The 10,831-nt window shown below is 46.3% G+C and overlaps 1 protein-coding gene across 1 annotated transcript; it reads left to right on the top strand.

Moving 5' to 3' along the window:
- The first annotated feature begins 1,238 nt into the window (after window positions 1-1,238).
- AWAT2 (acyl-CoA wax alcohol acyltransferase 2) lies at window positions 1,239-9,786 on the top strand. Its single transcript, XM_037822596.1, is given in 12 exon segments — window positions 1,239-1,271; window positions 1,273-1,326; window position 1,961; window positions 7,485-7,595; window positions 7,929-8,202; window positions 8,204-8,241; window positions 8,448-8,546; window positions 8,549-8,621; window positions 9,207-9,370; window positions 9,373-9,405; window positions 9,624-9,697; window positions 9,700-9,786. Coding segments are annotated over 12 exon segments (1,041 nt in total).
- Window positions 9,787-10,831: the final 1,045 nt, after the last annotated feature.

The following is a 10,831-nucleotide window of genomic DNA, read 5'->3' as shown; positions in this document are numbered from 1 at the left end:
GAAGATTAAGGTCAACGAGACCTAGAAGAGAAAGGAGAAGATGCTGACACAAGCATTGCCATGTGGCAGAAAAGCCAAGGACCAAGGATTGCCAGCAGCCAGCCCCAGAATGTCAGTCTTTGGGAAGAAAGCACCATCTTGATGACTCCTTGATTTGGACTTCTCCTAGCCTTGAAATTGTGAGCCAATAAATTCCCACTTTTTACGCCAATCCATTGCATAGTATTTGCTTTAGAACAAGAAAACTAAACACCTACTAACACTGCCATTGTAAAAACAGAATGGCACATATTTCTTCGGTAAAGTGACATTTTTTTTTTGACTATGCATATCTTTCATGGCTTGGACAGTTTCATGGGTGTTCTTAAAGTGAACATGAAGATTTGAGGCTCTTGATTTGAATATTTTTTGGGGGTTTTCTGGGTCAAATGAGTCATGAAACATTTTCAAAGATCACCTCAGGCTGTTTATGGGAAGAGCGACAAATGAGTTTTTGATCTTTATAAGTCAAAGCTCTAACAAGATAGAGAATATTACCATCACCCAGGAAAGTTCCATCATACCCCTTCCGAGTCAGTTCCTCAGAGGCAACCACTGCTCTATTCTTTTCACTATAAGTTAGTTTTCCCTGTTCTAGAATTTCATATACATAGAATAATATGATATGTGCTCAGATTTGTTTACTCATTCAACAAAAATTTTATTCAGCTCCTACTATATGCTCACATGTGTACATATGATTCTCATTTACAAGGACTAATGGGTTCTCCTACATTGACAAAAAGGCAAAAGGTATTTCTAGGCCCGGCCTGTGACCTACTCTTTCCTTTTCTCCAATCACATTGTCAGTGGGAAACCATAGACAGCTTGGCCCCAGAAACTGAAATGCAGGCCCTGGGTCCCAGTCCTATCCCCACTCCCATTCACTTTCCATACCAGGAACTCATCCACATTTTCTTATGTTTGTGTGCAAAGGGATGTCACAATCTCAGCCTAGTCCATACCCAAGTAGGTAAAAATGCAGGTAGCTAGTTGGAAGGAGCTGGACAAGCAGAGGCAGTATGCAGTCCTGTGATCCTGTGGAGGGGTGGGAAGATGGGGGGTGTGGGGAGATGGAGTGGAGGCTCAGAAGAGATAGTGAGGAAAGCATGAAGAGAGGAAACATCACCAGCCCTGGAGCAATCAAGGCCAAACAACCAAATGGACACTTATCTGGAGCCACTGGGACTCTGGGCATAATGCTTTTGCCCTCCAAGAAGGACCTCAAGACAGACCACTCTGGAGGTCTTTGCCTTCTTCCAGTGGGCCCTCAGTGCTCTTCTGATTGTTGATTCTTCAGCTTCTGGTATTGTCTGGGACTGAGGTGGTTTTCCAGGTTGTGGGGCTTTCAGTGCTTAAACCTGGGTACTCCCAGGCAAACCAGGATGAGCCTGGTTTTCATGGGATCTGTGTATGTACAAGTGGGCATGTATGTATGTATATGGGTATGTGCCTATGCAGGTATGTGTGTGTGTGCATGTGCTTTGTGAGCAGATGTGTGTGGTGAGCCCTCCTGGATCTATGGTGGGGCATGGAGGGCATGTTCTCAGATGGGGAGCAGTTCCACTAAGGCTAGCCAAGGAAAAGAGTTTAGCTGCAACCACAGGGACTCAAGCAATCCATCAGTGGGAGAGAGTTGGCCCAGTGACAGAGGGAGGCTCTCAAAACCTTTGGTCAGGAGGAATTCAGTCATCTGTCCATGCATTGTTTTCAACTTCTAGGCCACAAACACTTGGTGAATGTGACTTATGTGCTGGCCACTGTGTTCTAGGTGTGGTGGGAGGGAACACTTCGGAGAAAATTCTTGTCTGTCAGGTAGTTTCATTGAGAACTGAATGGAGTCAGAGGCATGATGAGTGGGGAATGCAGGCAGGCCCTGGAGGCCTGGGGCTGGCACGGAGACATGTCAGTGAGTAGGGAGGGTGGGCATCCCTTGCCTCAACTTATCCCCATCCTAAAGGACAGGGAATAGGGAGCTCAGAGCCCTGCCTGGGTGGGTATCAGGCCCCCTCAATGCTGAAAGGGCAGTGTTAACCCAGGAATGATGGGCAGTCAGAGCTGGAAGGGACCTTGAAGGAGAAGGGAATTTGTATGCATTAGGCAGTTACTTTGTACCAGGTATTTTCACATCCATTATTTCATTTCAGCCTTATGCCAACTTCGCGAGGTAGAGAGTATTATTACGCATAATGATACATACTAATTGCTACACACACATAATAATAGCTAATGCACATGTAACGAGAGCTATTTACTGAGCACTTTCTTCATGCCAGGTACTGTTCTCAGCACCTTACGTGGATACTAATCTCCCTTGTACTGATGGGGAAACTGAGGTACATGTAGTACAGGTAGTCTGTCCAAGATCCATCATCTGGGAACCACTGAAATGGAACCCACAAGGGCCTGATTCCAGCAAAAGAGATCCTCTCTCTGCCTCTTGCATCTCACTCACCACTGGTTGGGGAGTTTGGGCATGGCATATGTGCTAGGCCAGGAAGTAAGGAAGAAGCCAAGCTTTGTGCATACATAAAAATTCCAAACTGAAAGGTCCTAAAGGCCAACACAGGATGGCCTCTTACCGAGGGCAAAGGCCATGCCAGCTGGACTTCTGTACCTTTCACCAGCATGTGGCCTGGGGCCAGAGGTGCTTTCTTCAGTAAGGGCTGAGTCTGCCATCTGGCTTGAGGGACAGGCCACCACCCCTCTCATCCCTCTAGCTGCTGGATCTCAAAAATATCTGAGGTTAGTCTGCCAGAACTTACCTGTTCAGAGGAATTCTCAGCCACCTGCCTTATCAAGTGGACTGTGTCTTTGGTGTTTGGTGCAACTATTCTTCAGGAAGAGTGGTTCCCCTGCCTGGGCTGGGGCTTCTTTTGTTCGGTCAACAGGACCAGTGTTCTTCTTCAGCCTTGACTCCAGGGTTTTCAGAAACCAGAGTTGCCAGCTTTGGGGCACCAGCAACCAACTCCTGCTCTGACCAAAAGCTTTAGGACCTCGGATTCTTTTCTATTGTCTTTCTTGAGTTCTTGTCCTATTCCTCCCAACTGCCACTGTGTTCCCACAAGAGAGCAGAGTCCCAAAGGCCTAGAAGCTGACACGGCCTTAGGGGAGAAGAATGACCACTTATTGAAGGCCACCCTAGGCCAGGCCTAATGGAGGTGACTGGACCCTCCAGGCTGGTATTTCTCCTTCTTCAATTTAATCCTACTTTTGCCTCCTAGAAGGAAACCACTGTTAACAGTTTCTTGTGTATATATCCAGAAATACTTTTCTATGGCTGTGCAAACATATATGTGTGTGTGTGTGTGTGTCTGCATGCATCCACACACACATACACCCACACATATAGCCAAGAGGCAGTATAATATGGGTGCTAAAAATACAGTCTTTGGAGCCAGACTGCCTGCATTCAAATCCCAGGTCCACTACTTACTATCTGTGCAACCTTTAGCAAGTTATTTAACCTCTCTGAGTCTTGTTTTCCTCATTTGTGAAATGCATGTTTCAGGGTTTATTAATTAGTCAGGATAGCCTAGGTATGCTGAGGTCACTGAAATCTCAGTGGCTTGACCCAACAAATGCATATTTCTTGTTAATGCTAAACATCATGTACAGGTTGGTGGGAGGTTCTGCTCATTGTGGACACTGATATTCAGGCTGATGGAGGTGCCACCAAATTTTGATGCTGCAAAATATGGCTTCAGAGATTCCTGCAGCACAGGAAGGAAAGAGAATGGAGAATTGTGCCAGTTTGGATGTTGTGTTCCCCAAAATGACATGTTCTTTGATGCAATCTTGTGGGGGCAGATGTATTAGTGTTGATTAGGTTGGAATCCTTTGATTGTTTCCATGGAGATGGAGATGTGACTCAATCAGCTGTGAGTGAAACATTTGATTGGATAATTTCCATGGAGATATGGACCCTGCCCATTCAGGATAGGTCTTGATTTTATCACTGGAGTCCTATAAAAGAAAGAGCTCACAAACAGAAGGACCTCAGAGCAGCTGAGAGTGACATTTTGGAGATGGCTGTTGAAAGCAGACTTTTGCTAGCCCAGAGTTTGTTCTGGAGAAGATAAGAGAGGACAAATGCCCCAAGAGCAACATTTTGAAGAATGCACAGGAGCTGAGAGAGGAGCTGGAACACAACCTGGGATCAGCAGATGCCAGCCACATGCCTTCCCAGCTTACAGAGGTTTTCCGGACCCCATTGACCTTCCTTCGGTGAAGGTATACTCATGTTGATGCCTTAATTTGGAAGTTTTCATGGCCTTCAGACTGTAAATTTGTAACCAAATAAACCCCCTTTATAAAAGCCAATCCATTTCTGGTATTTTGCATAATGGCGGCATTAGCAAACGGGAACAAGAATTCATACCTACTCCTTACCACCTCAAACCAGAAGATATGGGTGAAAAACAATGAGTTGTAGCTTTATTTTGAACTGCTTTTATTATGAGTGAGGAGAAACACCATTTTGTATGTCTATCAGCAATAGGTATTTCATTTTCTGTTAATTGCCCATTTTTCTACTGAATTTGAGTTGAATCTTGAAGGACAAGTAGGAAACGGGTGAAGAAGAGAAAAGTGTTCAGGGCAAAGCATAGGCAACAGGTGAGAAGGCCAGGATGAGGGGGAGAGCATGGTACATTCAAAGAGCTGCCTGTGATTAAGTGGGATGAGGGGGTGAGAGGCACAGAATTGGTGCTCAATACCTATTGAAAGGATGAATGAATGAATGGGAGAGGGAAGAAAGAGGAGGCTGGAGAAGCAGGCAGGAGACAGATTGTGCAGGGCATTGTAGACCATGGAAAGGAGTTTGGACTTTTTCCCAAGGGCCATGAGGAGCCATGACTGGATTTGGGGCAGGGTGATAGCATTCAATTTGTGTTCTTTATGAGACTGCTATAGCTCTGTGTAGCAAACTGATTGTAGGAGGATAGGAATGTAAGTGATGATGTCAGGTAGGAAGATGAGAATTTGGCTCTCACATACACTGTTATCAGAACTTCCTTTCCCTCTATCTTCCCAAAACTGTTATATTGCAGTTCTTGGTTAAATGCTTGACTGTGACTAGGAAAATATTGTTCACAATTGAGCTATTTAGTATATTAGGCTTACATTTTGTTTCTTGTGCAACTTGTTTTCCCTGGAGTTAATAATTGCATCTCTTATTATTTAGTTATCTGTGTAACTATCACTAACTCATTCCCGAATTCTCCATGATGTGTTAATCTCTTAGTATGTGCAAACATATCAGGAATTCTATAAGTCTGCCCCCTTACCCCCTCTTTTTCCTTCCAGGACTTCACTGCTGGAGCCCAGCATCTTCATGCTACAATCTGGCCTCATGCATGGTTGTCACTTCCAGGAACTTTGAGGCACTTAGGGTGCAAAATCTAAGAAGGTTGTCACTCTCATGGTTGTGGAAGTGGAGGATCAGGAAATTTTGTGGCTTTGGCACCTTTGCTTGCTTCACGCTAGACTGGCCCTGGTCACCTGCCTTTGTTGGATCCTTTTATTTCTGGATCCCATGCCTTCCTCTTTTTGGTTTACGCCCTCATTTTGGGAGCACATCCCCCCAGTAGTTTCCTGAGAAAGAGACATGGAAGACAAATTATCTGAGACTGTGTATACCTGAAAATGTCTTTTTTCTACCCTGATACTTATTAATAGTTTGGTAGCTGTGCCAGTTTGAATGTATCGTGTCCCCAACAAAAGCCATGTTCTTTAATGCAATCTTGTGGGGGCAGACTTATTAGTCTGTTGATTAGGGTGGAACCTTTGATTGGGTTATTGTCATGGAGGTGTGGACCCCACCCATTCAGGGTGGGTCTTGTTTGGTTCACTGAAGTACTTAAGAGAGCTCAGGAGCCAATACAGGTGCTGATGCCAGTGCTTGGAGATGCTTGGAGATGCTTGGAGATGCAGACATAAGGATGTTTGGAGATGCTAAGCTAAGAGATGAAGCCTAGAGTTTGCCCCAGAGAAGCTAAGAGAGGACCCCCAGATGCTTAGGGAGAAATGCCCTGGGAGAAAGAAGCAAGGACGCACAGGATCTGAGAGAGAGGAGCGAAGACAGAAGCCCAGAGACATTTTGGAGAAAGCCATTTTGAAACACAACCTGGGAGGAAAGGACCAGCAGACGCCAGTCATGTGCCTTCCCAGCTGACAGAGGTGTTCCGGACACCATCGGCCTTTGTTCAGTGGAGGTATCCTCTTGTTGATGCCTTAGTTTAGACACTTTTATGGCCATAGAACTGTAAATTTGTAACCTAATAAAGCCCCTTTATAAAAGCCAATCCATTTCTGGAATTTTGCATAATGGCAGCGGTAGCAAACCGGAACACTAGCTGATTCTAGAGTCTCTTTAGTTCAAGTTTTTCAGAGAGTAGTCTTCCATCAACCAGTTGTGTTGGGGAGGAGAGAGGACCTGGACAGGCTTTCAATCAATCCTTCTGAATTGTGAGTCTTTGCTAGATTCTCCAGTTCAAACAGACTGGCTACTTGTCGACAGTCCCCTTGCAGGTAAATAGGCTTCAGCTTTCTTTGTTCTTAAGTCAGTTACCTCCTCCTCCTCCATCCACATTTCAAAAAGCAAAAATTTTGTAAAATCTCTCATCCACTGTTGGTACCTCTCTAATCTCTTTCTCTATAATTCTCTATATTGTTTAAAACATTTTATGGTAATTTTCATGGGGCTCCAATAAGGAGGCAAGATAAGCACTTTGTTCAATTGCCATGTTCCATTGGAAGCATTTTCTGTATTTTCTAACCTTTATTTTGACCCACTTTCTCTCACATGGCCACTCACAGCTGTTTTAGGAATGGAGTCCAATGATAATTCTGAGAGAGCATGACTCCCTAGGACTCGTCTCCTTCATTAAATCTTTCCTAACTATTCTAACCTACAGTGTTCCTATATTTTTGGAATTCAGTGCTGCAGACCTTATTTTATTCTATTTTGTATTTTCCTTTGTTTCTTGTTTGCCAGTCCTGTGTGTTCCCAACCTGATCGAAGGTGGGTCTTCTCTTACTCTGGTTTTCTCGACTGTAGTTTGCAGAGAAGTTGCCAAGAGGACAACTGTTCTTGGTTGTTTTTCCAGGACTTCTGATCTCAGATCAATGTGACCCACCGTTGGCTCCCTGCCATTAAACACACCCCAGAGGTAGCCCAGAGCACCACAGGCCCTGGAGAGTAGAAGGCTCACTGTATTAGCCAAAGGTGGGAGGGAAAACACCCTGCTTTCTACACCTAAGTCAAGTTCTAAGGCCAGGGAGGAGAAGGGGGGTTGGGGAAGCATGTTGCTAGGCTGAGGAAGTGAGTGTTGAGTGAGCATGAGTGACAGTGTTCATCACCTTTGGGTGGGCAGAACTCTGGAGGGATGGTAAATGTAAGGGATTCTTCACAATTCATTAACTCTGGGCTGGGCTTCCTCCAGTAACCACCATGATCTGTCTCAACCTCTACCTGGTGGTGTTCATGTCATACTGGCCAATCACTGTGCTCATGTGTACCTGGCTGGCTTTTGATTGGAAGACCCCTGAACGAAGTAAGGGCTTTGCTGGAGCTGTGTGACCACTTGTGCTAACCTTTTTCGTCTTCTTTCCTTAAAGTCCTGAGACCCTGAAGCCAATTCCTAGCCTGTCCCTCCCTGGGCTAGAGAAGCTGAGGCAAGGGGTCTTTTCAAGGTGATAAGGGAAGGGAAGCTAGGGAAGCAGAAAGTTAAGCCTGTTCTAAATTGGCCCTGATTTGCTATAGTCCCACCCTGGTTGTCACTTAAGAGGTTGGGACACAGCAAGGGTTGAAAGTACCCTGTAGCAGGCCCAAAAGAAGAGGACAATGGAAGTAGGGCAAAACTTGGCTACGCTGGCTCTGTTTTCAGGTGACTGCTGGTTTGCCTGTGTGAGGAATTGGTGCCTGTGGAAACAATACTGCGATTACTTCCCTCTCAAGGTGAGTCATCCCAGATCCCCATTCGGGTCCCACTCAGGGCTAGTAGATGTGCCAGGGTAGGGGTGGGGGGTGCCATTCACATCGAAGCCTGTGTGAATGATGCCACCTCCTGGGCTTATGTCCCATTCCTACTTTGGCCACTTTTCCACAGAGATCTCTGGCTTCTCCAAGATCTTTCTGGGCATTACTCCTTATATGCTCACACTGGGCACCTTTCCTCAGAGAGTACATAATGTCTACAGGTGAGTCGGCTCCTAGGACATAAAGCCAAAGGAAAAAATGGCTCTCTAGGAGAGAAGTGTGGGGGATGGGTGAGAACAAGGCCAACTCTGTGATCCCCTCTAGTCTTGAAAGCTTTCTTTCCTTCCTTTGAAGAGGTAGGAAGGTAGGAAGGTAAGTTATGGGGCTTAGGAAGCGGCCAATGACCTTGGCCTTTTCTGCTCAGCAGGGGCCTGCTCTGTAAGCCAGTCCTTGATGGATTTTCTGCCTACCCATAAAGGTACGGGTAATATGCTCATTGTGGTGGTTGATGGCCTGGCTGAGTGCCAATCAGCAAACCAGGCTCTACCACCCTGGTCTTGAAGAATTGGACTGGTTTTGTGCGCATGGCCCTTTGGCATGGGTGAGGACAGCTCTAGTCCAGACTTAGGGAGGGGAGGAGGAGCTCCAAAAGCACAGCAAGGAAGGAGGAAGGGGTTTTAAGGAAATGGCATCTAAAGAGGGAGGAGGAAAGCTACTTCCGGATTGGAGTAGAGCCAGGGCCAGGGCCCAGAGGGATTTCTGTTTATGAAGAAAGCCTAGAGGGCTGGCTCCTGAGCCTGTTCTCCCTCAAACTAGCCTCTCATCTAGGCCAGTCCCTCCATAAAAGGAGACTGGCTACAACCACATTTTAGAGAAAGTCCAACTTAGCATATGCGTTAAAGGCAAGAAAGCAGAATGAAATGGCTGTCGGGTCTTATCTTGTAATGTTCCAGGCCTGTGAGTTCACAGGAGGATCTGGGGCATGCATCCTCTAACCTGCTGCTACTTTGTCCCCACAGACAGCCTGGGGTAGGCTGTGTGGCCTCACACTCAGCCTGGCCCTAGGCAAAGCTAGGTTGAGGCCTGAGGAGCTGGTAAGCAGACCCAGGGACCACTGCGGATTAGCATGTCTGGCTTTCAGCACTTACCCTTTTTGGACATCAAAGAACATGCCTTTCTTCTGCAGGGTGGCTCTGATACCTGCCTATGTTTTTTGGAAAATGGACCTCTATGATCAGTACATTTTCACTCCTAGGAGTTTGGCCAACCGCTTCCAGAAGTGGTTCCAGAGTGTGGTACATATCTATTCTTGTGCTTTCTAAGGGCGTGGCTTCACCGTGAACTCCTGGGGCCTTTGTCTTCTGCTCGGCCTGTAACCACCATTGGTGAGTGGTCCCTTCTGCTGGCAACCTTGGATTAGGATACAGGAACAAGTTCTAAGGCTGAATCTCGCTCTGACTGTGCCCAGATGTGGGGAGCCTGGCTAAGATGAGGTGCAGCATGGGAGTGAGAGTGGAGAGAACCTGGGCTTGAGGGTTGAGGTGCCTTCTGAGGAGTGAGGTATTCTGATGCTTTTCCCTTTTCCTTCTGTCTCCCCTGGCAGTCGGGAAACCTCTACAACTGCCAAAGATTGAGAATCCAAGCCAAGAGATTGTGGCTAAATACCATGCACATAGGGCATACATATCGATGCCCTATGTAAACTGTTTGACCAGCATAAGACCTAATTTGGCATCTCAGAGACCCAGGAGCTAGTGCTAGTTTGATATTCAACCCCAGCAGCCTTTCAGCCTGGAGCTGGTGAAACCAGAAGATAAAATTCACCTATGGTGCTCACACTCCTGATTTGGCCAGCCCTCAATGTGAGGAGGGGATGTCCACTTGGTTGTTTTCTGTCCTGTTCCGGCTCCTTCCCCCTTTGTCTCTCTTCTAGCTCTTCTCTGCCTTTTCCATGGGTCTACAAAGGAGATAGCCTCAAGAAGCAGGGAAGGTCCTAAGAGAGATGTGCCCTGAGGGCTCCCTTACACAGGCTCACTCAGCACCAGCACTGAGGAATGCAATGGACAGAATAAAAAGTCCATTTTCTGATATTGCTCGTGCCCCAACTAGTCTGTGTTGAGGGCTTTAGAATCCCTGCACATATCTTTCCCTCTCTGGCTCTAACAGTCCCATCTCCTGGCATAGAGATTCCTGCAGGACTGTGTTCCTTGGGATCCAAGGGGCTTCGAGTTCAGGTTCTACCACCTTCAAAGCCATATGACTGTGGGTGGTCAGTCATTTCTGAGCCTCCGTTTCCCCATCTGTAAAACAGGCCTATTAATCCTTCCTTGCTTACTTCAAAGGCTGTTGGGTAGATCAAATGACACTGGATGTGACTGAACTTTGTAAACTAGAGAGCTATGCAAAATTATCCTCCTCTATTCGTTTTGCCCATTTCCTGTCCCTGAGAAAACAATGCCCTACATTTCATGGCAACCCAGTTTTTAAAAGGTTTACAATGCAGGATCTTGTCAACAGTCCTTTGAAAGTTTAAATAAGCAATACCCACTACTATCCCATCATCCACATTTAGTTTCCGTCTTATAAAGCTCCAATAGAATGGATCGGGCTCAGGCCTAATTTCCCCTCCAGGAGAGTGGCTGTCTTTTCCTCTGCAACTTGTCTGTACTTGCCTGGCTCTATAAATCTGTCCTTTATTAGAGATTGAGCCAGCTCATTCAGGATGGAAGTGAGGTCCCCAGCTTCAGGCAGCCATAAAGAGCTCTTCCTATGAATCTATGAATGGCAAGTCCCACAGCCTCATGGCCCAAT

Source organism: Choloepus didactylus, chromosome X, assembly GCF_015220235.1.
Source record: "Choloepus didactylus isolate mChoDid1 chromosome X, mChoDid1.pri, whole genome shotgun sequence".
Classification (NCBI taxonomy): domain Eukaryota; kingdom Metazoa; phylum Chordata; class Mammalia; order Pilosa; family Megalonychidae; genus Choloepus; species Choloepus didactylus.
The sequence above is the reverse complement of the archived record's forward strand: the minus strand, read 5'-3'. Positions and strand labels throughout refer to the sequence as shown.